Raw genomic sequence first — 27,757 nt, forward strand, 5'->3', positions numbered from 1 at the left:
GCGTTGTTTTGTTTTTGTTTTTGTTTTTTGGTGGCTTGAAAAACATGCCCAAGGCTGGGTGTGGTGGCTCACGCCCATAGTCCCAGCACTTTGGGAGGCCAAGGCGGGAGCATTGCTTGAGCCCAAGAGTTTGAGATCAGCCTGGGCAACATGGTGAGACCCCATCTCTTTTGTTTTTTGAGATGGAGTCTCGCTGTGTTGCCCAGACTGGAATGCAGTGGTGCAATCTCAGCTCACTGCAATCTCCACCTCCCAGGTTCAAGCGATTCTCCTGCCTCAGCCTCCTGAGTAACTGGCATTACAGGCATGTGCCATCATGCCCAGTGAATTTTTGTGTTTTTAGTAGAGGTGGCGTTTTGTCATGTTGGCCAGGCTGGTCTCGAACTCCTGATCACAGGTGATCCTCCCACCTTGTCTCCCAAATTGCTAGGATTATAGGGGTGAGCTGCCGTGCTTGGCTGACCCAAAAAATTACCTGGGTGTGGTGGCACACATCCCTGTAGTCCCAGCTACATGGGAGGCTGAGGCAGGAGTATTGCTTGAGGCCAGCCTGGGTAACAGAGCAAGACCTTGTCTCAAAACAAAAAAAAAAAAGAAAGAAAGAAAAGAAAAGAAAAGAAAAACATGCCCAAAGGCAACCAAATGACTCCATCTTTTGCAATGTAATCTTCAACATCTACTCCTCTGGCAAGCTGTTTGGAAATGGCAAAGTCCATCTCCTGAGGCTGGGAGATGGCTTGTCCAGGATGGGTGTGTCTGGTGAGGAATGGAAGGCATTTGGATGGCCACTGAGAAAACTGAGCCAAGGAGCGTCAGAAAGACAATCAGGCAAACCCACAGAGTCTCCAGGTATTCCTTTGCTGATAGGTAACATTGCACTAGCTGTTCAAACAAACCGTGAAAGGCCATCACCCTACTACCCCGCCTCACCTCCATTCCGTGCTGCTCTTCCCGGAAGCAACTGCGCGATCCGGGAATAATTTTTTGTCTTGTCAAGAGACAGTCTGTACATAGATGAATTCAATTATATGATTTCTGTAGTACCCTGTACTCAAATTTGAACCTGCCATACACATTGCTTTTGTCATTTCATAATACCTGTTGATTTTCCCACATTAGTACCTATAGATCCTGACAAACAATTTTGTTAAGATGAAGATTTCTTCATATGTATATTACTATGTTTCTTTTTTTGGCGGTGTATGTCAAGATTTATTATAAAAGCAACAGATGGGTAGGGCGTGGTGGCTCATTCCTGTAATCCCAGCACTTTGGGAGGCCGAGATGGGAGGATCGCTTGAGCCCAGGAGTTCAAGACCAGCCTGGGAAACCTGGCGAAATCCTGTCTCTACAAAAATTATGAAAATTATCCAGGCATGGTGGTGACCGTCCCAGCTACTCAGGACCCAAATGTCCCAGCTACTCAGGAAGCTGAGTTGGGAGCCTGATCCTCAGAGGTCAAGGTTGTAGTGAGCCATGATTGCCCCACTGCACCCCAGCCTGGGTGACAAAGTGAGACCCTGTCTCCCCCTGGCCTCCAGAAAAAAAAAAAGGTAACATATGTAGTTTAAATTTTAAAAATTCAAATTCTTTTTTGGACTGGGCGTGGTGTCTCACGCCTGTAATCCCAACACTTTGGGAGGCCGAGGTGGGCAGATCACCTGAGGTCAGGAGTTCAAGACCAGCCTGGCCAACATGGTGAAACCCTGTCTCTACAAAAGCACAAAAATTAGCTGGGCATGATGGTGGGTGCCTGTAATCCCAGCTACTTGGGAGGCTGAGGTGGGAGAATCGCTTGAACCTGGGAGGTGGAGGTTGCAGTGAGCCGAAATCGTGCCACTGCACTCCAGCCTGGGTGACAGGGTGAGACTCCATTTAAAAAAACAAACAAACAAAAAAAATTTCAAGCAATGCAGAATAAATAACAACAATAAAATGAAAGCCCATCTTCCACCATCGGCTTCTTTTTTTTTTTTTGAGACGGGGTCTCGCTCTGTCACCCAGGCTGGAGTGCAGTGGCCGGATCTCAGCTCACTGCAAGCTCCGCCTCCCGGGTTCACGCCATTCTCCTGCCTCAGCCTCCCGAGTAGCTGGGACTACAGGCGCCCGCCACCTCGCCCGGCTAGTTTTTTGTATTTTTTAGTAGAGACGGGGTTTCACCGGGTTAGCCAGGATGGTCTCGATCTCCTGACCTTGTGATCCACCCGTCTCGGCCTCCCAAAGTGCTGGGATTACAGGCTTGAGCCACCGCGCCCGGCCTACCATCGGCTTCTTAGTTTTCCTCCTAGAAGGAGCCAGTGAGGACGGTTTGGTGTTCATGCTTCCAGATCTTTCTGTTCAGATGCAGTCATGACTTTTGAAAAACAGGATTGTACAGTTTATACTTTTCTACAAATTATCCCTTTGCCTTAATACATCATAGAAGCCTGTTCATATTGGAACAAACAAACCTTTCGTATTCTTTTCACAGCAGCCTGTTTTCCTCTTGCTTGAATGTAAAGTTTATTTAACCACTTACTGTCAGGGAGGCATTTGTTTTCAGTTCTCCCTCCCTCCCCCCCAATTATCTTGCAATGAACTGCTTTAATGGCTAAAGATCACTTTAATATCAAAACCTCCCCCATCTCCCATTAGAAAAAGAAATCATGTTAGGGAACTTCAAATTGAATTTACGGACCTTGTGTTTAATTTTGTGTTAGCAGTGGCCCAGCCTGGCCCCTGCAGACTGTCCGGGAATCTGCGGGAGGAGTTGGGGTAGCCTGCACACTGGAGCACACTGCCAGTTCATTCAGCAGCTCACCGAGCAAGAAACATCTTGATTCTATCAGGCTTAATCCTGTGTCCCATTAGGGACCCAGCTCTTGTGGTCATTAGCAGATGGAATGCTCATCTGTGCTAGAAGGTGGAATTCTAGGGCATTGGGCTCTGAGTAGTCTTGAACCAGAATTGAATGGCTTGAATCCTTTTTACAATGCCGATGGGGAGGCACCCTTAGCTCCCAAACTTGTGTGTGTTATAATACTATGGCAGTAATAACAGTGGTTGCAGTAGCCCCCATGAATTTGATGGGACGATCATCAGGCAGTGCTGCTTGCTTGCTTTACTCCATCTTATCACCGCAGCCTGATGAGGTGAGGCAGTTACGACTCTCATTTTGCAGATGAGGAGACGGGGCACAGGGACTCAACCCACTTATGGTCACACAGCTAGTAAGTCACTGTGCTTGGGAGGTGAACCAGGCTTCTCTGACGCCCCAGCAGGACGTCTGAACTTCTAGCTGCCCCATCACTGACTGACTTAATGCCCCTGACTCCTGGGTGACTTGGCCACCAGTAACTTCAGCCAGCAACCTGCCCTTTCTTTGAGTGGGTTCCACCCATCCCTGCACCATGCTTTTTACTCTGGATGTTGGTGGCGTGGAATTCCACCTGTAAGAAAGAGGTCAGTCCCTGGGCTGAGAGAGTTCTTTGCAGAGAGCTCTGTTGGGATTGGGTGGGACGTGTGCTCGGAGGCCTCCTCACGTAATTGTGGGCTGAAAGGTCCAGATTTGGGTTCATAAAATTGTACCATCAGCTGAGCTAAAGACAGGGCACAGGGAGGAACCATCCAGAAAGTGTCAGTGTAGGTAAAGCAGGCAGAGTTCCCCCTATCTGTCTTCTGAGGGACTCCTTTCTTGTGGCTTCCTCCCCTTTCTGTGGTGATGGTCAGAGCCAGCGGTTATAAATTATTTGCAATTTTCCTCAGCTTGGTTCCTTTTTTTTTTTTTTTTTTTTTTTTTTTTTTTTTGAGACAGAGTCTTGCTCTGTAGCCCGGGCTGGAGTGCAATGGCCGGATCTCAGCTCACTGCAAGCTCTGCCTCCCGGGTTTACGCCATTCTCCTGCCTCAGCCTCCGGAGTAGCTGGGACTACAGGCGCCCGCCACCTCACCCGGCTAGTTTTTTGTATTTTTAGTAGAGACGGGGTTTCACGGTGTTAGCCAGGATGGTCTCGATCTCCTGACCTCGTGATCCGCCCATCTCGGCCTCCCAAAGTGCTGGGATTACAGGCTTGAGCCACCGCGCCCGGCCTAGCTTGGTTCCTACTCAAGACTTTAAATTAGGAGTTTTGTTCCTTTTATGACTTCACAATCTTTGGGCAGGTTGCCATCTCTATAACAGGCTTATACGAGTTGTAACCTGAGGTGAGTTATAGGGGAAAAATGGAAGCGGATTTCTTCTCTTTCAAACCAAGGAAACCACCTTGATCTGACTTTGTAACAAAGCTCAACTTTTATAAGTTTGCAATTAAAGGATAAATACCTATCCTATTTATTATTATCATGAACTTTTTATCATAAAAGGGGGAAAAAACTCTCAGGAAACATAGCCTAGTATGAGGGACAGAAAGCCAAAAGGTTTTTTTTTTTCCTTCCTTTAAAAGGTCCTCAATGTCTTGCCCTGTGGACACCGGTTTTCATTATAATAATGCTGTTATCTCTTTGTAGAGTCATTTAAAGCCAATTTAACTTTCTCATTTAAAAGTATAATTGGTATTCACCACAGAGCTAGGAGCTCAGTAGGCAGTTAGAAAATATGTATATATTTTTTGAGATGGAGTCTCGCTCTTGTCACCTAAGCTGGAGTGCAGTGGTGCGATCTTGGCTCACTGCAACCTCCACCTCCCAGGTTCAAGCAATTCTCCTGCCTCAGCCTCCCGAATAACTGGGACTATAGGCCCTCATCACCACGCCCAGCTAATTTTTGTATTTTTAGTAGAGATGGGGTTTCACCATGGCTGGTCTCAAACTCCTGAGTTTCGCCAGGCTGGTCTCAAACTCCTGATTTCAGGTGATCTACCCGCCTTGGCCTCCTAAAGTGCTGGGATTATAGGCATGAGCCACTGCACCTGGCTGGTAGTTAGAAAATATTTATTGAATATGAGAAAAGAAAAATAGAGCAAATTGAATCTTCAAGTACTATATGAGTAACTCTGATTTCTGTTTTCTGGAAAACACACAGGCTGATAGGTTTGGGTAAATAAGAGCAGAGCTGCATCTTCTCTCAAGTTCCCTGATTCCCTCAAGGAGTTATCTGAGAATAGCTCTGTGCCAAGCAGTGAGGCATGCATAGGGGACCTCTTGAATGGAGGGACAGCCCATTATCATTAGAATCCCCAGTTCCAGCCAGGGGCAGTGGCTCACGTCTGTAATCCCAGCACTTTGAGAGGCCAGTGTGGGCAGATTGCTTGAGTTCAGGAGTTCAAGACTAGCCTGGGCAACATGGCAAAACCTTTTCTCCCCCCACCACAGACACACACACACACACACACACACACACACACACACACACACACACACACACACTAGCCAGGTGTGGTGGCAGGTGTCTGTGGTCCCAGCTACTTAGGAGGCTGAGGTGGGAGGATTGCTTGAGACTTGGAGGTTGATGGTTGATACTGCAGTGAGCCGTGATCGTGCCACTGCACTCCAGCTTGGGTGACAGAGCAAGACACTAGACCCCGTCTCAAAAAAAAAAAAAAAAAAAAAAAAATCCCCAGTTCTCAGGGTATAGCAGAGACTGAGTCAGTCATGGCTGAGACAAAGGGACTGTGCTCTCTGTGCCTCCTGTGCCCTGTGTTTATATGGTTCATACGCTGCCTGTCCACCATGTTTTTCCCTGAGAGCCTCGGCAGTGTGGGCATCGTGGGAATGATTGGGGCAGGTGAAAATTCAGAGGCCCTGCCCTGGGGGGCAGAGAAGCCTGACTTACCTCCCAAGCACAGCATGTGGGTGGATCACTTCTCTGCACTCAGTCTCCTCATCTCCAAAATGGGAGTTGTAACTGAGCTCACTTCATCAAGTTGTTATGAGATGATGTAGATTCAGGGAAGTAGCAAGAGTAGGAGTTTGGGCTTTGGCAACAGAGAGAAGTGAGTTTCCATCTAGATTCTCCCCCTGTGTCACTTTTGGCAGTTGGCTTCACCTCTGTGGGCCTCTGTTATGTCATCTGTAAAATGGGATTCACCCTAAAAGCCACCCTCACAGGGTCATTGTGAGGATTGCACAGGGTGATGCAAGTGGCACGGGGCCTGGCCTAGGAGAGGGGGTGGAAGAGAGTGAGCTGCCATTGATTTTGGTTGCCATAGATCTAAAGGAGAAGAGGTGTTTAGGAGTCTTTCCCAGGCATGGTTCCCCCTGCCTTCACCTATCACTCCTTTCCTCGAGGGATTCCCTGTGGGGTACACAGCCCCAGGGTGGGCCTGGCTGAGCTCACAGGAGCATGGGCTGTGTTTCAGGTGAGGTGGCCTCACCACATGACAAACTGAGCTGGAGTCAAAAGGTCATGAGGACCTCCATTCACAGCCAGCGTTTATTATTTCAGCTGGAAATGTTTGCCGAGCAGTTGTAGCTGGAAGCTGTGAGCGAGACACAGACTGCCATCAGGCTGAGGCCTCCAGAGCTCATGCTGGGCTTTAACCTGAGCCTCTCGGGGGCTGGGCTCTGAGCTCCTCCACTCCTGCTCATGCCCAGGCATCCTTGGGGGTCTTGAACTGTCAGTTGTCCAGGAGAGCTGTGTGGCAGCAACAGAATGAGTTTGTATAGGGATCTGTTGCTTTGAGGTCTAAAACTTAGTTTAGAACGCAATTGCTTTGACCATTTTGGAGTGTCTATCCTTTTTTTCATCTTCTTTAATCTTTTTTTTTGTTTTTTTGAGACAGAGTTTTGCTCTTGTTGCCCAGTGGCAACAAGAGTGCAATGGCGAAATCTCGGCTCACCAAACCTCTACCTCCTGGGTTCTAGCTGTTCTCCTGCCTCAGCCTTCTGAGTAGCTGGGATTACAGGCGCCTGCCACCATGCCTGACTAATTTTTGTATTTTTAGTAGAAACGGAGTTTCACCCTGTTGACCAGGTTGGTCTCGAACTCCTGACCTCAGGTGATCCACCTGCCTTGGCCTCCCAAAATGCTGGGATTACAGGCGTGAGCCACCACGCCCTGCTTCTTTGTTTTCCTTCTTTAACCTTTCTAACGAGGTTAGAATCCTGGTTTTAACTTTTAAAGGATTTTCCAGTGATAGAAAGTGGTAAGATAGTTACTATATCCTAGGCCCTTTAGCAGACCCATCTCATTGATCATGGGTGGCTTTGTTGTTGGATATCAAGTAATTCTCAAAATTTTACCTTTTCAAAAGTGGCATTGAAAATAAAGGCATTGGGTGATGAAAATGGAACTTTTAAATACAGCGATTCCTGTTAACCAGAAATAGGGTGTCTGGGATAATTTATGAAGCAGTACACCGTCATAGATTCTATGAGCTGAAAGTTCACCAAACTCTCTATCCCAAAATAAAAATAAGGTATTTATGAAGTGATTCGTTCCAAATATTTGAGGCAAAAATTGTCCAGCAAGTGAGCGAGAACAGAAGGAATAGTTGGCAAAGTAGGGAATTTGAAGTCTGAGGTTATGCATAAGGAATGTGTTATGGGCCTATAGTAGAAATCTCAAATCAGGGATTAGGGAATGTTTACTCAATTCTGTTGTGGAGAAATCCTGGCCACCACTCCCCCATGCCATGCCCAGGGCAGGCATTGCTGATCTTCACTGCCTCCATTCTCCATACTCTGTTCATGGACAACATTTCTAATGCATTTTAGCAGCCTTTTTTTGCTGAATCCAGATGTGGCCTCAGAATCCTTCTCAACACAGTGTGCTAGCACCACTTGGCACTCCTGATCTACTGTATCATCCCTTGAAAAACTACTAACATAAAAAGACCTGCCAAGTCAACGCTATATTATCTGAACCCTTGACACGGTGGTGGATAAAAATTAATTCAAACACCTTCTTTGTGATCTTTGAGTAGTTCATGAGCAAGAAAGAGAACTGGAAATCCAGCCAACTTCAGTCCCCTTGTCTACTTTTATTTTATTGTGGTTTATGTTTTCTCTCACCAGTGGAGATAGGCCCATGTGACTTCTGGTCTTCCAAAGCCCAGAGAACAACATCCCCACATTATAGTTCAACCACCACTGTAACAGAGGTTGTTTTTTTCTTTTTTTTTTTTGTGAGACAGAATCTTGCTCTGTCACCCAGGCTGGGGTGCAGTGGTGCGATCTCAGCTCACTGCAAGCTCTGCCTCCCGGGTTCACACCATTCTCCTGCCTCAGCCTCCCAAGTAGCTGGGACTACAGGCGCCCGCCACCACACCCGGCTAATTTTTTGTATTTTTAGTAGAGACAGGGTGTCTCAATCTCTGGACATCTTGATCCGCCCACCTCCGCCTCCCAAAGCGCTGGGATTACAGGTGTGAGCCACCGCGCCAGGGCAGAGGTTTTCTTAAAAACAATAACAACAAAAACAGTTGTGGAAAGCATGTAGAGTGTGGGTTTTTTCAGTCTTCAGTCTTCAGGTTGGCAGGGCATCTGGGACCCAGGTTCCTTCCCTCACCTTGCTGGGCCTCTCCTAGTGCAGGCCAAAGCCAGTTGACTGCGCTGTCCAGGCTCCTGGCTGGCAATCAGGGAAAGAGTGCATGAAGCAGGCACACCCACTGTTCAGGTCCTGAAGCTGTGGCTCGTTTCCTACCATATGTTGCCCATTTGAAAGACAGGCACACCACTGACTTCCAGGGGAGGCTGGCTGACCATCTAGGTGGAAGCTGCATGCCTGGGAGGGAGAAGGGGATGAAGGATCTTCGAGGCCACAGATAGGCATCAGTTGTCAGGGCCTTGAGTCTGCCTTGTTGGCATGCAGCATTTTATTGGATCAAGGCCCTGGAGAAAATCCCTGAGCAGGAGGAGATAAACCAGTTTGGTCCCCTTCATCCTACCCAGGGGCCTCTGGGGTACCTGAGCCAAAGTGCACAGTTCATTGGCTGTGTGGATGGAAGGGCTGTGGGACTTGAAAATGTGACTCCGGTCCTGGGAAGCTGACCAGGACAGCTGACCGACATGGTCCTCGTTAACCTGCTCTCCAGGGAGATGGGTTGCATCTGCCTTGGTTTTGACTGAGGACCTGAGGAGAGCTGTTAGCTGTCCCCGCTTTGGTTCAGAATGCACTTTTGTTTGGACAGCTGAAGCCTACAATTCAGCCATGGTTTGTTTGGGCTCAGAAAACAGGCAAGGATGGAGAGAAACTGCAAAACTGACCGGGACTATCAGTGGGCACCAGGTCCTGCTGGCCTGGGGTCTGGATGCAGGAGATCTGACCTTTTCAATGTGGGGTGGCCTTGCAGCAGCTCTTCACAGGCTGCTGCTGCTGTAGGCTCACCCAAGCAGCCAAGACAGTCAGGATCTATTCTAGTTTTGTGCAGAGTTGGATATAGAAGAGGCATTAGCCAGGTCAGGAAAGAGGATGGGAAGGGAGTTCCAGGCCAGGTGAGCATGGGGCAAGGTAAACTGGGATGTTAAGGAGGGACCAGTTTGTGACCGGCCTGGGCAACACGGCGAAACCCCGTCTCTATAAAAAATTAAATTAGCCAGGTGGGTGGCGTGTGCCTGTAGTCTCAGCTACCCAGGAGGCTGAGGTGGAAGGATCGCTTGAACCCAGGAGGCGGATGCTGCAGTGAGCAGAGACTGACCATTGCACTCTAGCCTGGATGACTGAGACCCTGTCTTAAAAAAAAAAAAGGGGAAGGGCCAGACCCCTGACCCATATGTGCTGCTTTTCTCTTTCAGGGAGGTTTGATAAAATATCAGTAGTTCAATTCTTTTTTTTTTTTTTTTTCTCTCTCTCTCTGAGATGGAGTCTCACTCTGTTGCCCAGGCTGGAGTGCAATGGAGTGATCTCGGCTCACTGCGACCTCTGCTTCCTGGGTTCAAGTGATTCTTGTGCCTCAGCCTCCTGAGTAGCTGGGATTATAGGCACCCACCACCATGCCTGGCTAATTTTTGTATTTTTAGTAGAGACAGGGTTTCACCATATTGCCCAGGCTGGTCTCGAACTCCTGACCTCAGGTGGTCCAACTGCCTCAGCTTCCCAAAGTGCTGGGATTATAGGCATGAGCCACCGTGCCCAGCCCATAGTTCAATTCTTCAGGTGGTTCTTGGTGCTGCATGTGAGATCTCTGCAAGGACACGTCTGAGCTGCGTGGTTTAGAAGGCCAGCATGGCCCAAGACAAGACCCTCAGAGCAGCACCAAGAACCACCTAAAATTCTTTCTCAGACACGTCCTCCTTGCAGAGTCCTCACGTGCCCCAGGTTTGCTGCAGCGTTAGCGGTCAGCCTCCCCTTGGAGCAGGAGCAGGGGCCTTGGAGGTGGCGGTCATGGCCCTCCTAATGAATTGCTTGACTCAGAGAAGTGACAAATTGAACATTTCAACCACCTGTTAATTCACAAGGTACTTCTTTTCATTTCTTGTTGCTTGCACAAAACACTTGGAGTATGTCTTGTGGATGTCTGGCCCTAGGGAAGAGTGTTTGGCACATAGCAGGTACTTAAGTATTAGGAAAATGAGGATGGAGGGAAGGGAGGGAACATTATTAAGCAGCCAACTGTGAGACAGGCATTGTGCTTGACTCTTTTTTTTTTTTTTTTTTTTTTTGAGACAGTCTCGTTCTGTCGCCCAGGCTGGAGTGCAGTGGCGTGATCTCGGATCACTGCAACTGCGCCTCCTGGGTTCAAGTGATTTTCATGCCTCAGCCTCCCCAGTAGCTGGAATTACAGGCGCCTGCCATTATGCCCTGCTAATTTTTTTTATCTTTAGTGGAGACAGGGTTTCACCATGTTGGCCAGGCTGATCTCAAACTGTTGACCTCAGTGATCCGCCTGCCTCGGCCTCCCAAAGTGCCAGGATTACAAGTGTGAGCCACTGTGCCCGCCCGACACTTGGCATTCTCTAACCTACCTACTCCTTACAACAGCCCTGGGAAGTAGTTGACTGTGGCCACTTCTATTTGGTAGATGAAGAAAAATAAGGTTCAGAGATGGATCGTTCAAACTTATGTATCTAGTCAAGCTGCTGGTTCCTGAGCCTGTGTTTGCAACCCCTCCGCCATGCAGCCTCTCCGGGTGGTAGAGATGAGGGGGCAGAGTGCACAGTGCATGGCACCTTGTTTCCCAGATGGCCAAGTCTTAGTGTGAGTGTCTATGGGCTTGGTAACTTGTGTCAAGCACATACCCCATGTCTCTCTTTTTTTGAGATGGAGTCTGTCTTGGTCGCCCAGGCCGGAGTGCAGTGGTGCCATCTTGGCTCACTGCAACCTCTGCCTCCTAGGTTCAAGCGATTCTCCTGCCTCAGCCTTCCGAGTAGCTGGGACTACAGGCACATGCCACCACACCCAGCAAATTTTTGTATTTTTAGCAGAGACTGGGTTTCACCATATTGGCCAGGATGGTCTCAAACTCCCGACCTCGTGATCTGCCTCCCTTGGCCTCCCAAAGTGCTGGGATTACAGGCTCGCTCTCTCTCTTTTTTTGAGACAGTCTTACTCTGTTGCCCAGCTTGGAGTGCAGTGGCGTGATCATGGCTCACTGCAGCCTTGATCTCCTGGTTCAAGCAATTCTCCTGCCTCAGCCTCTCACGTAGTTGGTACTAATGATCATTCACCACCATACCTGACTAATTTTTTTTTAATTATTTGTAGAGACAGGGTCTCCGTATGTCGCCCAGGCTCTGGTCTTGAACTCCTGGGCTCAAGCTATCCACCTGTCTCAGCTTCCCATAGTGCTGGGATTACAGAGATGAACCGCCTGGCCTACACATCCCTATCTCTCCTTGATTCTTCTTCTTCTTCTTTTTTTTTTTTTGAGGCGGAGTCTCCCTCTGTCTCCCAGGCTAGAGCGTAGTGGGGCGATCTTGGCTCACTGCAACCTCTGGCTCCCAGGTTCAAGCGATTCTTGTGCCTCAGCCACCCAAGTAGCTGGGATTACAGGCACATGCCACCATGCCCACCTAATTTTTGTATTTTTAATAGAGATGGGGTTTCACCATGTTGGCCAGGCTGGTCTCGAACTCTTGACCCCAAGTGATCCTCCTGCCTCGGCCTCCCAAAGTGCTGAGATTACAGGCGTGAGCCACTGTGCCCGGCCTCTCCTTGATTCTTACAGTCACTTTGTTGGCTGTTTCTGACGCAGCGGCTACCTGCCTTATGGCCAAAGGATGACCTATTCCTTCCCAGGAGGGCAAAAATGTGGAATAGTGTCTGTCCATGCCTCTCCTCATGGGCCACCACCTCAGCCACCCTGGTTAATCAGTAACAACCAGGAGAGAAGCTGCTGGAACTGACCTCTGGGAACTCCCTGGATGGTTTGGTGCAGGAATGTAGTAGGCATACACATGGTAGCGTGGATCTGGGCCCTCCTGATGTGAGGTGGTAAAAGGCCACCATCTCCCTGACCTCTGGGGAACTCGTCCACAAATAAGATGTTTCCAAGATGCTTCTGAAGGTTGCCTAAAAATAGCCGGTTTCCACCCCCGTAAATGCGTCCATTCCAGAATGCTCCTTCACCAGGACCAGAGAACTGATTTACAGAAGTGACATGAAAACATTCCATCCCAGAATTTGTAGTAGCTCAAGTTAAGTTTCTAGCTATTAAACAAAACAAAACAAAAAACACCCACCCTGTTCACTTATAAGCAGCACTGAGTAATTTTAAGTAGTTTGAGAAAATGTATGTGGTTTGAGGGTCAGGGTTGTCCAGAGCCAGGACCAGTTATGTGGGAATTGTGATTGGCTGGATTTGAGGAGGAGAAACCCATGGCCCAATTCCAACCCACTGAAATCTAAGCAGATTCTAGGTGGTTGGGCGGACCTGGTAGGCGTTGGTTTATTTTATTCCCGAAAAAGGCCCTCGAGCAACTCATGGGCCTCACATGGAATCCTGCTGAAAGGCTTCCGTCTCATCTGGCCTTTTCCTCCTCTTAAGGTTCTGCTCCACGTTTTACCCTCGGCGTAACCATGAGGTCTGAAAAGCGCGTCATCTACGTGATGGTCAGACGTTGTTGACCCTGTGATGCTGTGTAACATTTCATTTTCGAGGCATGGGGAGTCTCCTATTTCATGTAGATGGGAACCTGGAGGTCTTTGGGCAAGTTGCCATCTTTTTATTGTTCCAAGAGTTTGGTGAAGCGTTTGAACCTTCACCTGTCAAAATCAGTTTTGGAATGAGAACTGCTCTCTCTGTAGCTCCTTAGAATAGCAGACGGAGGCCGGGCGCGGTGGCTCACGCCTGTAATCCCAGCATTTTGGGAGGCCGAGACAGGCGGATCACGAGGTCAGGAGATCGAGACCATCCTGGCTAACACGGTGAAACCCCGTCTCTACTAAAAAATACAAAAAACTAGCCGGGCGAGGTGGCGGGCGCCTGTAGTCCCAGCTACTCGGGAGGCTGAGTCAGGAGAATGGCGTGAACCCGGGGGGCGGAGCTTGCAGTGAGCTGAGATCCGGCCACTGCACTCCAGCCTGGGCGACAGAGCGAGACTCCGTCTCAAAAAAAAAAAAAAAAAAAGAATAGCAGACGGAAGGTATCGTTTATCCCAATGAGACCATAAAGGGGGCTTTCCCATGTGAACACCCACCTTGAATTCGATTGGAAACAGAAGTTCTGGGCATTGTATTTTTTGTAAATTTGGCTCAGACTTCAACTAGGTCATATTTCCCCCAAAATCTTTTCAAAAAAGACTTGTGTCTCATTCCTTTTGACTAGCATGTGTAAGCTGGGTAAAAATAGAGCAAGCTGATTTCATGTTAATGATTTCATGTTAGGTTTATGAATCAAATCTGCGAGTCTGCTTTTGAAAAGCATTTAACATGTAACTTGGGAAAGTTAGAGTTTTGCAGGCTAATGCCTGTGGCCCAATGAGACTTCATAGCTCCATCCAGTCCCTCCTGTGCAAGAGATCAATGCCTTGAGGGTGCCTGGCCACCACCATTACCCCGACAGTATACCCACTATTTATTTATTTATTAATTACCCTTTTGAAGTTTGCTCTTCTCCCTTTAACTTAAAGGAAATTGGCATGGGAACTTGTTTGATCTGGAATTTCTGATAATCAGTAGGTAGTAACTCTGTAATCAATCGCACTTCAAAACAACAACCAAATAACAGGATAGCTAATCCAAAAAATTCAGTCATGGTCAAGGACTTCCAGCTCAGGAAATGTCTGGTCCCGTGGGGTGAATTCCTTGGATAACCAAGTTCTGTGCAGGGCCTGGAGTTTTATGCAGACCATTGCTCCTTGATTGACCACAGGACCTTAAAAGGGAGGGCTGGCTTCATGACCACATGACCTGTGTGCTCAGAAGGGCCCTGTGCTTGATTTATTGCTCTGCTGTTGCTGTCTTGAAGTTCTTAATTTTTTTTTTTTTGGCAGTAGGGAGTTGCAGTTTCAAACAACACTCATTTATTGTCTCACAGTTTCTGTGGGCCAGGAGTCCAGCCATGGCTTAAGACCAGCTCCTCTGCTCCAGGTCTCACAAGACTACAAGGAAGGTGCCATCTCGGTTGTGTTTTCATCTGAATGCCTAACTAAGGAAAAATCCACTTCATTCAGATTCATTCAGGTTCATTCAGGTTTTTAAAAGAGTCCGTTTCCATGTGATTGTCTCACTGATGGTCCCAGCTTTTTACTAGCTGTTGCTTGGAGGCTAACCTCAGGTTTTAGAGGCTACACTCATATCTCTGCCACGGGGCCTTCTGCATAGGCAGGTAATGACACGGCTGCCTGTTTCCTCACAGCCAGCAAGAGAATCTGTCTCCTGTCTGCTAAAGTGGAGTTTCATGCATCATAATATGGTCATGGGAGTAATAGCCCGTCACCTCTGCCGTTGTTCTGTTGGTTAGAGTAAAGGCACAGGTTTTCCCCACACTCAGGGAAGAACCCATGATATAAAGACTTTCAGTAAAGGAGACAACAAACAGAATATGGAATGATCAGAATTACTATTATGACCCAGACCAAGAGCATCAGCATTACCTGTGAATTTATGGGAAATTCAAATTCTCCTGTTTCACCCCTGGCCTGTTAAATCAGAAACTTGAAAAGCGAGCCCAGCTTTCTGTGGTTTAACAGGTCCTTCAGGTGATTCTGACACCTGCTAAATTTTGAGAACCACTGGTCTAGAGGCAGGCAGGTCTTGCTCCCCTAGGAGTTAAGTTTGATGTATATTCTGGTAATACTGAGAAATGAGCTGGGAAATGGTTCCAAAATCAGGTTATCCTCCCCAGGATCAACAAGACTCATGCTTGCAAAAGAGAGCGAAGAAGAGAAACTAAAAAAAGCAAGAGGCTGTGTGTGAAGCTAGATTCAGACAATTAAAGACAGCAACACATGGCAAAAGATGGGAATTTGAGGAAGTGGGTAGTGAAAGCAATTCTTGAGCTAAATTACAAGAAAAGACAGTGAATTTGTATCTGTTTCCTGTATTTAGGGGCCTGGCTTAAACGTTAGTGATACATTTGGGGAGTAGAAAATGGATGTTGGTGTGAAGTTCTTAAGTTTTGGACAAGGAACTCTGTATTTTCATTTTTCTCTGAGCCCCATGAATTATGTAGACAGTCCTGCTTCGAAGTTATTATTTATACAGTTCATTATAGAGAAAGTCCTCGGGAACCTTAACTTTGAGTGAGGATTGCTTGAATTAGTTTTTCCTACCAGCCACTCCATGATACTCTTTGTTTTTTCCAGGTTAGATGATCAAGTTTTATTATGACTGAATCTGCAACTACAAAATTAATTCTGATTAATTAATTAAATTCTGATGATTTCTCTCTGATGGTTTGGGTGTGGGCTCTTAAAGAGGGTCTTTTGTTGCAAGAAGATAATAACAATAATCAGGTTAATTAAATAAAGCTGTCACCCTTTCAGTTTTGAGTGGCATGCCACGCACCCCTTATCAGCATGTGAGTTGCTTTTCATGTGGTTGTGGTTGGGTTTCATTAAGTGTAGTTTGGCATGTGTTCAACCAGCGTTCAGGTGGCTCTTGGTGAGTGGCTGGGGAGACACGAAGATGCAGACAGCTCAGTCCCTCCCCAGCAAGCGGTTTCAGTTCTGGAGTGAGGTGGGAGCCTAAGGAACTCACACGTAAATGCTGGTGGGAGTGAAGTGCCACCAGCTGTAGAATCTGGTGTCAGAATTATGAGCCACGAGTTGTCCCACAGGAGGATGGGTGAAGGTCTTCCCATCAAAGGAATGGAGAACACACGAAGAGGTCCAGGGGCTCAGGGCAAGATAGTCCAGGAACGAGGAGTCTTTGAGCCTGCAGTATGGTGAGTGGGAGTGGCAAGAGTGGAAAGCGGATCAGATGGGTGTTGTGTAGGTTCTGAGGTGCTATATGTTTAAGAGCTGACTGTGTGTAGCAGGGACCCTGGTGAATTTGGAAGCACAGAAGTACCTGACGAGAAAGATGGTACCTCTTTCTCCGGGAGGCGGAGGTTGCAGTGAGCCCAGATCGTGCACACGTGCACACACGCATGCACACACACACACACACACAATCTGGTACACTGTATACTACCAGGTTAGCAGGTTGTTACCTCTGGGATGCAGTCACTCCTTTTTATCATCTATATTTGTGAAATGATTTCTTTCAGTTTTTGAGACAGCGTCTCACTCTGTTGCCCAGGCTGGAGTGCAGTGGTGTGACCTTGGCTCTCTGCAACTTTGGCTTCCCAGGCTCAAGCGATCCTCCAACCTCAGTCTCCTGAGTAGCTGGGACTATAGGAGTGAGCTGCCATGCTTGGCTAATTTTTATTTTTTTCTTGGTAGAGAGGGAGTTTTGCCATGTTGCCCAGGCTGGTCTTGAACTCCTGAGCTCACAGCAATCCTCCTGCCTTGGCCTCCCAAAATGCTGGGGTTACAGGAGTGAGCCACTGCACCTGGCCATTATTATGGAAAATTTTAAGCATACAGAAAAGTAGCGACAGTGGTATCTTACGTGCTCATGAACCGATGATCCAGTGACATCCGTTAACAGCATTTTGGAATCATATTTCATCTCTTCTTGTCCTCAGGTGTTTTGAAGCAAATTTCAGGATTACATCCTTTCACTCTTAAGTATCTCAGTATGGTTCTCTAATAGTTGAAGACTCCATTTACATTTATATAAGGAGCATAATTTACACTTGTGTAACCCAAAGGACTGACCAAGCCTGTGCCTCTCTCCGCAGATAGCAAAGCCATTGTGGATGGGAACCTGAAGCTCATCTTGGGTCTGGTGTGGACGCTGATCCTCCACTACTCCATCTCCATGCCCGTGTGGGAGGATGAAGGGGATGATGATGCCAAGAAGCAGACGCCAAAGCAGAGGCTGCTGGGGTGGATTCAGAACAAGATCCCCTACTTGCCCATCACCAACTTTAACCAGAACTGGCAAGATGGCAAAGCCCTGGGAGCCCTGGTAGACAGCTGTGCTCCAGGTAAGTGCGCAGGGCTGCCTAAACCATCTGTCCAGGATGGGGGCGTGTGGGTCCCAAACATTCTGGTTTTCAACAGGAATGCTATCTTTGCCTTGATTGGCGTATTTCTCCAGGTCTTGGCCCATTATAAAACGGCTAAGGAAACTAAAACTGGCTCTCTTTACCCTTCCAAGGGCAGATCTTCTAGATATATCCATAGACATGTTTGAGCATCAAGTTGAACCTTTTATCCAAATTCCAATGAAGGAGTTGGTGCTTAGAAGCAAGACTTGGGTTTAGCTTCCAGACTCCAAAATCCTGTGTCTTCCCACATTGGTGCTCAGTTTCTTGTTGGATTTGGAGAAACATTTGGTCCTATTAGGTGGCTTGGCATGAAAATCTAAAAACTTCCATGGAGTGGAAAGTACCCATTTTTATTAACCACTGGTTTGACTATATATGGCATTCTCCACCCTTTTCTTTCTGTGTTACTGTGAAATAGCACTTGGTCAGGATTCAACTGGAGCCTTTTCCACCCTTGATAGGCTGCTTATTTCTTAGTGGCTGAGTGTATATGAAGGCTATAATTATTCCCACTGGAGGGTTTAGACTGATGGGTAGAAAGACCAGAGCCAGAGTTTACACACACACCCCCTAAAGTTGATTTTAATAATAAAAAAAAAGGTATTAATCATATTTTCCATTTACTGTGTATTCTGTATTTACTGGGCACATTAGTATTTAGTTAGTGGTTCTTGACATACTCAAAGCAGAACTAGTGTAGTTGGGTAGGGGAGGGCTGAAGGCCTCATTCTTCCTTGAGCGTCTATAAGTTGGTGTCATCCAGGAAAAATTCAAAGTGCAGCATTAATTGATTTCCTAATATCCTCTTTTTTACTTCCATTTAAGGACACATTTTAGGATACCTCTTTCCAATTTAAACCTGGGAGTTTTTACTCTAGTCCTTTACCTCTTGTGCTTATAAAGCCTTTTAAGATAATTCTAGGTATGCACCTTTGAGCAAGTGGGTTTTTGAATCACACAGGATGCTACTCTAGACTTTTTAGGTATATCCAGGAATAGAGTTAAAAAAAAAAAAAATCCCTCCTGCATAAAGGCACCGGGCTTTTTCCAAGCTTTGTTTATTTTTTAACACCACTCCTTCAAGGAATGGATAATCCCCATCTTCATGCAAGAACATAGCACCCAGAGGAGAAGTCTCAGTGATGGAGGATATTTTATACCCTGGCACACTCATACCTGTGATACTTTTTGCCTATTAAATATATGATTTGCTCAGATTTTAAGAAAAAATCATTCTCTGAACTAAAAGAACAAATGGGGTTAGTTTAGGCACATGGTTTCCTTTAATCTGTTTGATCAGCTAATGCTAAAAGCATCTTTTGTGTTCTTTTAACAGGTCTGTGCCCAGACTGGGAATCCTGGGACCCGCAGAAGCCTGTAGATAACGCACGAGAAGCCATGCAGCAGGCAGATGACTGGCTGGGTGTCCCACAGGTATGCACAAGTGTGCCAGGTCCTGTGAGGTTGCCCCCACCACTAGCTTGTCCTGTGGATGCCTTCCTGGGTCAGGGAGGCAGCCTGACCTTCTTGGCATTGAGACTTAAAAGAGCATTGCCTGTGATGCGCTCTCATCTTCCTCAGTTTACTCATAATAGTAGGTTCTTATTGACTTAGGTGCTTATAGATCTCAGTGTGTTGGTTTAATGTAGATCATCTAGAAATTTTCGTGTCACTCTTCTTTGTCACACACTGGCAAATTTCCTAGTATTTCTTCTTTAAATATTTTGAAGGCTACCTTTAAACCCCAGACTACAAATATGAACCCTAACTATTAGGTTGAGCCATAAGAAATTGATAGTATTTGAACATTTTTCAATCTACATTTTAAAAGGTAATTTTAATCCAGTAGCTTAGGAAAAGTCACAGGACTTAAAACTTTTGGTTTTTTTTTTTTTTTTTTTTTTTTTTTTTTTTTTTTTTGAGATGGAGTCTCGCTCTGTCGCCCAGGCTAGAGTGCAGTGGTATGATCTCGTCTCACTGCAACCTCCACCTCCCGGGTTCAAGCAATTCTCCTGCCTCAGCCTCCTGAGTAGCTGGGATTACAGGTGCATGCCACTGCGCCTGGCTAATTTTTGTATTTTTAGTAGAGACAGATTTTACCATGTTGGTCAGGCTGGTCTCGAACTCCTGACATCATGATCTGGCCGCCTCGGTCTCCCAAAGTGCTGGGATTATAGGTGTGAGTCACTGCGCCCAGCCGACTTAAAACTTTTAAAAACATGTAAGCTGGGATAATCCACCATTAATGGAAACTCTGGAATAATCTCTATCACCCGTAATTCTATCATAGGAATATAACAAGAGGACTCAGAAATCAAGTAAGTCTTGGATACAATCTACAGTAGTCACATTGCTTAGTTGAAGTCTGATCTTCCTAGCTGGGAGGAAAACCAGTGTTTTCTTTCCAGAAACTCCCTCTAACAGTTAGGCACCATGAGTCCCGTGTCCAAAGGCTAGCCAGGGAAGATTACAGGTAGCCAGTGCCATGGGACTGATGGCCTCGCTATAGGCTGCACTGAGGTCTGAGTTCAGTGTATTTTGTAACAGGGTCCCTTGGAAGGTAGAACAACATGCCTGTTTCTTTGGTTTGGTTTTGGAGTCATGTCTCTCTTACATGGCCCATTTGTTTCTTGGCTCGTCCACTCAGGAAGTGGTGTGGTGTGTTTTTCATCTCCGCTTAAACCTAAACCGTCTCCTTTTTACGTTCATGTGATGTTGGCATGGGTGAAGTTGTTGAAGGAGCTGCCGGGAAGAAATGCCAAATCGACACACATCCTACTTTTTATGGAATGTATTGAAGGCGACTGTTGAAACCCAAGTAGCTCTTTTGTTCCTGCAGGCTAATGGTCAGAATGTTTTCTGGTGCTTTTTATCACATGGGGAGGGAAGTTGGACACGTCTGTTGTTCGTTGCACATGGTAAACCTGGTTCATGAGACAGAGCCTCTGTTCATCCGAGGAAGTGTGATTTACCTCCTTAGCACCATTACTGGAGGCAGGGAGGACTCTGCATGCTGTTTAGGGCTGGGTCAGGTGATGGTACTGAAATTGAGGTGGCACCTTCAGGGAGGTCACCTGTCTAGGATGGGTCTAGTCTTGCTCCTAAACTGAATGTCAAGAGAAATTCACCCATTCCCTATTTATTTATTTATTTATTTATTTATTTATTTATTTATTTGAGACGGAGTCTTGCTCCGCCACACAGGCTGGAGTGCAGTGGCACAATCTCAGCTCACTGCAACCTTCGCCTCCTAGGTACAAGCAATTCTTCTGCCTCAGCCTCCCGAGTAGCTAGGACCGCAGGTGTGTGCCACCGTACCCGGCTAGTTTTGTATTGTTAGTAGAAATGGGGTTTCACCATGTTGGCCAGGGTTATCTCGAACTCGTGACCTCATGATCCGCCCACCTAGGCCTCCCAAAGTACTGGGATTACATGCATGAGCCACTGCACCCAGCCTTTTCTTTTCTTTTTTCTTTTCTTTTTTTTTTTTTTTTTAAGAGACGGCGTCTTACTCCTCTGTCACCCAGGCTGGAGGGCAGTGGCATGATCTTGGCTCACTGAAACCTCCACCTCCTGGGTTCAAGCCATCCTCCTGCCTCAGCCTCTCTAGTAGCTTGGATTACAGGTATCTGCCACCGCACCGGGCTAATTTTTGTAGTTTTAGTGGAGATTGGATTTCACCATGTTGGCCAGGCTGGTCTCAAACTCCTGACCTCAAGTGATTCTCTTGTCTCGGCCTCCTAAAGCAATGGGATTACAGTCATGAGCCACCACCCCTGGCTTCCCAATTTTTTTAATGGCTCCTAATATATTGAGATCACATATCTAATATTTACATGTTGTTTCTTTTTTATTTACCTTTTTTAATTAGTAGAGTTAATACAGATACAGACCATGAATATATGAGCAAAGGAAAAAGCTGGTTAACCTGTGCACTTTTTTGTAACATGCTCTCATCCTGTGTGTGCTTCTTTCTTCATTTTCCTGACTTGCTATAGTTTATCCTTTTATCATTTTTGAAAGCTTTGACCAGAGGAGTAAATGGACTTTTGGGGAATGGGGAGGACAATGAACTTTTGGAAGTTACATGCAGAATTTTTTGGAGAGGGGCCCCTAGCTTTCAAAGGGGCCTGCAATTTCTCAAAAATGGTTAAAAACACTGATGTTGGTCTGTTGGTTTAATGTAATTTCACTTAATTGAGAAGCTGACTCAGTTTCCTAATATTTGTAGTGGTTGATTTAAGAGGCATTTGCAAACACTTCAATAGTTGCAAAGTGATGTGTTCTGGGTGTTCATCCACCATGTCATTATCCTAGGTCATCACTCCTGAAGAAATCATTCACCCGGATGTGGACGAGCACTCGGTTATGACTTACCTGTCCCAGTTCCCCAAAGCCAAGCTCAAGCCAGGGGCTCCTCTCAAACCCAAACTCAACCCGAAGAAAGCCAGGGCCTATGGCAGAGGTGAGTGTTGGTCCTCTGATGTTGTGTTGGAGACATGTCCTCTGGTGTTGGAGTTGATTTCATGGCTTCAAGGGTGATGTTCTCGGAAACAAAAATATATGGGTGTAATCCTCAAAGATACCCCAAGTCTCCTTTATAACACATTTTATGACTGTTTTATTCTGCCTTGTTTTTCTAAGGCTTTAAGAAATCCTTCTGCTTAGATGGAAAGGGCAAGTTTGCGGCTTGGTGATTTTAGTGCAGTAGCCCATTGCTCCCATTTTTCAGAAGAGGAATCATGGGGTAGGGAGTCGGGGTTGTTTGGTCTTGCCCCAGATCACTATAGTCAGTGATGGGGGTGGGCCATCTGGCTGCTGATTCATTTCTCCTTCTGTTACACTAAGACTGCCTCAGATTTCCAGCGGGAGTGGGAGCTATTGTTAACCCCTGGCAGATACTTCCTTGCTAAGACATCCTGTTTATGACTGTGACGCAGCTGCAAGAACACCGTTCTGCTCAGAACATTATAGTGGGTAGAAGCCATTTCAAGGCGTTTGGCGTTGTGACTGGCACCTGACTTCAGGCACACTAGCTTTGTGAAGAGAACAGTTACATGGCTGCAAAGTGTGGTTTCTGGTAAAGGTCAACACGGCCAGATACAACTTAACGCCTTTTCTATGGGGGAGGGGAAGGAGTGCATTTTATTTCTCATTTTTCATAATTAAGAAAATATCAGCTGGGTGCGGTGGTTCATGCCTATAATCCCAGCAATTTTGGGAGGCCGAGGCAGGCGGATCACCTGAGGTCAGGAGTTGGAGACCAGCCTGGCCAACATGGTGAAACCCCGTCTCTACGAAAAATACAAAAATTAGCCGGGTGTGGTGGTGGGCGCCTATAATCCCAGCTACTCAGGAGGCTGAGGCAGGAGGATTGCTTGAACCCGGGAGGCAGAGGTTGCAGTGAGCCGAGATCATGCCACTGCATTCCAGCCTGGGTGACCAAGTGTGTGAGCCTCCATCTCAAAAAAAAAAAATGTTATCCCAGTGGGATAACAGTTATACACACAATATTCTGTATATCTTCTCCCAGAATTGACAGTTGTTACCGTTCTAGCTTAATGGTTTTCTCTTGCCCTTTGTGTGTATTTGCATATGTGTTTGTGTATATGATTGCTGAATTATTTGAAAATAAGTTGCAAGCATATGACAGTTCTGTCCTCAGTACATCACTAAGCTTCTCCTAAGAATAGGATATCCTCTTGCATAAGCATAGTACTCATTGCCATATGTAAGAAAATTAACAATCATTTCATATAGTATTGTTTGTGTTTGAATTTCCCTATTGTCCTAAGATTGTCTTTTATAGTTGTTGTTTTACAAACTAAGATCTGATTAAGGTTCACTTACTGCATTTGTTATTTCTCTTTAGACTCTTTTCATGCTAAATAATTTCCCAAAACTTTTTTTTTTTTAAATGACACTGACTTTCTGAACAGTTAAGGGCGTGTGTCTTGTAGGATGTTCCTTCCCTACATAGGTTCCCTTTGAATAAAGCATTTTCCTGCTTGGTATCAGCTTAGTGTTTTGTTTTGTTTTGTTTTTTTGAGACAGAGTCATGCTCTGTTGCCCAGGCTGGAGTGCAGTGGCACGTTCTCAGCTCACTGCAACCTCTGCCTCCTGGGTTCAAGCAATTTTCCTGCCTCAGCCTCCCGAGTTGCTGGGATTACAGGCGTCCACCACTATGCCTGGCTAATTTATGTATTTTTAGTAGAGATGGGGTTTCACCATGTTGGCCAGGCTGGTCTCCAACTCCTGGCCTCAGGTGATCAAGAGGACACATGGCTAGAGCAGTGGTGCTGACCACGTACTATTCTCACCTCAGTGGCCAGGTCTTCTCATCTGACTTTTTGGGCATGATTAGACCAGCAGATAGTTCTGGAAGGAACCCCTTACCATTTGAGGTTCTGTTTGCAGTAAGGTGTGAGGTCTGTGACATCACTTGTGTTATGTAGGGACTAGGGACTTCAGAGCCCTCCTCCCATTCACAGTCACTTGAAGGTTGGCATGTCCTCACTTGCTTTAAAAGTGCTTTCTTTGGCCTGGTTTGGTGGCTCACGCCTGTAATCCCAGCACTTTGGGAGGCTGAGGCGGGCAGATCACGAGGTCAGAAGATTGAGACCATCCTGGCTAACAAGGTGAAACTCTGTCTCTACTAAAAATACAAAAATTAGCTGGGCGTGGTGGTACAAGCTTGTAGTCCCAGCTACTTAGGAGGCTGAGGCAGGAGAATTGCTTGAACCCGGGAGGCGGAGGTTGTAGTGAGCCAAGATTGCGCCACTGCACTCCAGCCTGGGTGACAGAGTGAGACTCCGTCTCAAAAAAAAAAAAAAAAAAAAAAAAAAAAAAAAGAGGTGGGGCTTTCTTTAAGGCATACCACAGGTGGTGGCTGGAATGAGGAATCTCTGATTGTGAAGATTATGCTTCCTTAATGGCAAAACAGTTGCAAACAACCAAATAAATCCTTTGTCAACCAGATTGGTCAAATGGACTGAATCTAATCAAGGCATAATGTATGTTTGTAATAACCTTATCAGTGGCTGTCCGGCTTCCCTGTTGTTAATGTGAGACGGTTTCCTTTCACGGTGCTATTTTCTAGAAAATGATCACTTGTTACGGTTCAGGAATGTGGCTGGTCATTGCCATTTCCTTCATCTGCCTCTTAGCAAGTGTGGTGCACTTGTGGAGGAAACACACCCTTTTTAAAAAAAAATTTTTTTTATATGTGTGCATTTTGCATTTTTTTAAACTGTGGGAAAATAGCCATAACATAAAATTCACTATCCATTTTTAAGTGTGGCATTAAGTGTATTCACGTTGTTGTGCAAACGCCACTGCTATCCATCTCCAGAACTTTTTCAGCTTCCCAAACTGAAACTCCATACTCATTAAACAATAACACCCCATTCTGTCCTCCCCTCTGCTCCTGGTAACCTTTATTCTACTCCCTGTCTCTGTGAATTTGCTTATTCTAGGTAGCTCCTAGAAGTGGAATCATATGCTGTCTGTTAGATACCTCCTAGAAGTATAGTCACGTGCTGTCTTTTTTTCCTCTGGCTTACTTCACTCGTCATATGTTTTCACGATTCATCCATGTTGTAGCATGTATCAGAATTTCATTCCTTTTTAAGGCTGAATAATAATCCTTTGTATGTCTATATTTTGCTTATCCATTCGTCTGCTGATAGACATTTGGGTTGCTACAATCTTTTGGCTATTGTGAATAATTCTGCTATGAAAACATGGGTGTACAAGTGCTGTTTGAGACCCTGCTTTCAATTATTTTAGGGATATACCCAGAAGTGGAATTGGTGGATCATATGGTAATCCTATATTCAGCTTATTTTTCAGGAGGAAGTGGCCTCACTCTCCTTTTTAAAGTAGGAAGAAAAAATGGTCATATTAGGTGACAGGGTCACAAGGCCACATGGGTGGGGCTGTGAGATATTGTTCTTGTCATGTGGTGAGGTGAAAGCCAGGGTCAGTTTTGGTCTCCTCTGCGTGACCACATTGCTTCATTTCTGCCACCTGAGCCCAGGAAGAAAGACTGTTTCATCTTCTTGTTTCTAAAAGATTTGAAAGTGTTGTTTTATTTTTTATTTCCTGGTTGTTTAATAGATGCCAGTTGCCAGCCAGTTAGCATTTGTCGATCTATTCACTGAGCCCTACCTTGCTTAGTTCCAGTGGGTTGAAAGGAGAGAGCGCTGGGGTGAGGTGGGCCTCCAGCCACAGATCTTTGTGGTGGGCTTCCTTGCAGGGTTAACTATGTGAAAAGCATTCGTCCATAAGCTAATCAGAAATCTTTGTAAAAATCTAGTTCTCTATGAAGCATTTACTGTAGAGCAATCCTTAAGCATCCTTCTATCTGAGTAATCAGAGGGGGGCCAGTTGTCTTCTTTCATGGTAAGCAAAGCTCCACAGGAGTTTACAGAGTAGGGGTGTGGTTCAGCCTCCTAACCAACCATGGTTAGCCACAGGTGACCAACCCAAGCCCAGACCTTTGACAAGCTGCAGAGTAAGTTGTTTCTTAGGCTGCTGGAGTCAGGCGAAGTGGGACTTTTAGTATTTTAGGTGCATGTTTATTTACTTATTTTTGTTGTTGTCATTTTGAAATAGAGTCTCACTCTCTCTCTCAGTGTGGAGTATTGTGATGCCATCACGGCTAACTGCAGCCTTGACCTTCTGGGCTCAAGTGATTCTCCCGCCTCAGCTTCCCTAGTAGCTGGGACCACAGGTGTGCACCACCATGCCCAGCTTATTATTTTTATATTTTATTTTGAGACCAGCCTGGCCATGTTGCCCAGGCTGGTCTCAAAATCCTGAGCTCAAGCAGTCCTCCTGCCTTGGCCCCCCAAAGTGGTAGGATTACAGGCATGAGCCACCATGCTTGGCCATTAGGTGTATGAATCCATTTGCTTATATCAGTTACATAACCTGACTGTTATGTAAATTTTAAGCAAAAGAAAAATATATGAAATAAAATTTGAAACTCACCTCCCAACTGCCAGTCTCATTTCTGCCTTCAAAGTTTGAGGTATTTATTACCAGCCTTTTTTCTATGCTGAGTTAAACTGTGTATCTTTTTTGCTTTGCATTTCTTCCTGAGCAGTGTGGGAAGGCTACCTTTTAGACTTTATTTGTAATTCTTTATAATTTTTGCCTTACTTTCTTTTTAGGCAGAAAGATTATCTTATTATATAACAGTCTACGGCCATTTTTTCTTAAACTAAATTATTGGGAAATGAATAGAAATCCAGAGTATAGTAACAAATGACCTAGTGTCTTTAACAGATTTGTAGCAAGGAAAAGGAAGTGATGGAGAAGACAGCCAGAGGTTAAATGAGACTTAAGAGACTTAGCAACCATTTGTAATATGTGACCTTATTTGGATCCTATTCCAACTGATGGTTAAAAAAATTCATGATAGCCAGGTGCTGTGGCTCACGCCTGTAATCCCAGCACTTTGGGAGGCCAAGATGGGTGGATCATGAGGTCAGGAGGTCGAGACCATCCTGGCCAATGTAGTGAAACCTCGTCTCTACCAAAAATACAAAAATTAGCTGGGCGTGGCGGTGCATGCCTGTAATCCCAGCTACTTGGGAGGCTGAGGCAGGAAAATCGCTTGAACCCGGGAGGCAGAAGTTGCAGTGAGCCGAGATCGCGCCACTGCACTCCAGCCTGGTGATGGAGCTAGACTCCATCTCAAAAAAAAAAAAAAAAAATCATGATAAAGCAGCAGCTCAAGGTGCTGTAAGAAATTAGTGATATTTATAAGATAATTGAAAATTTGAACACTGAATATTTGACATTAAGGAATTATGTTTTTTAATGTGGTATTTGTATTGTGGGTACTTTGAGAGTATCTTTTAAGGATACATAGTGATTGTTTATGGATAAAAAATCTGGGGTCTAGGATTTGTGTCAAAATAATACAGGAAGAGGGAAGAGGCAGGAGTGAAGGTGAAATAAGACCAGCTGTGAGTTGATAGTTGTTGAAGCTGGGTACAGGAGGTCCACTGTGCAGTGCTCTCTACATCTGTGTTTGGAATTCCTTTTTTTTCTTTTTTTTTTTTTCGAGATGGAGTTTCACTCTGTCGCCCAGGCTGGAGTACAGTAGCACGATCTCGGCTCACCGCAACCTCTGCCTCCTGGGTTCAAGCAATTCTCCTGCCTCAGCCTCCCGAGTAGCTGGGATTACAGGCATGCACCACCACACCACCCCCCCCCAGTTTTGTATTTTTAGTAGAGACAGGGTTATACCATGTTGGTCAGACTGGTCTTGAACTGCTGACCTCAGGTGATCCGCCCACCTCGGCCTCCAAAGTGCTGGGATTACAGGTGTGAGCCACCGCGCCCAACCTTT

At 46.0% G+C, this 27,757-nt stretch overlaps 1 protein-coding gene across 5 annotated transcripts in view; it reads left to right on the plus strand.

Moving 5' to 3' along the window:
* FLNB (filamin B) overlaps positions 1-27,757 on the plus strand; it is a 166,480-nt gene that overhangs the window by 53,503 nt on the left and 85,220 nt on the right. For all 5 annotated transcript variants that reach the window (XM_050781117.1, XM_050781113.1, XM_050781114.1 and 2 more), the window contains exons 2-4: positions 17,083-17,331; positions 18,731-18,828; positions 21,712-21,859. In XM_050781117.1, the coding sequence (XP_050637074.1) occupies positions 17,083-17,331; positions 18,731-18,828; positions 21,712-21,859 (495 nt within the window). The remainder of the gene's footprint in view (positions 1-17,082; positions 17,332-18,730; positions 18,829-21,711; positions 21,860-27,757) is intronic.

This window comes from Macaca thibetana, chromosome 2 (genome assembly GCF_024542745.1).
Source record: "Macaca thibetana thibetana isolate TM-01 chromosome 2, ASM2454274v1, whole genome shotgun sequence".
In the NCBI taxonomy this organism is placed as follows: domain Eukaryota; kingdom Metazoa; phylum Chordata; class Mammalia; order Primates; family Cercopithecidae; genus Macaca; species Macaca thibetana.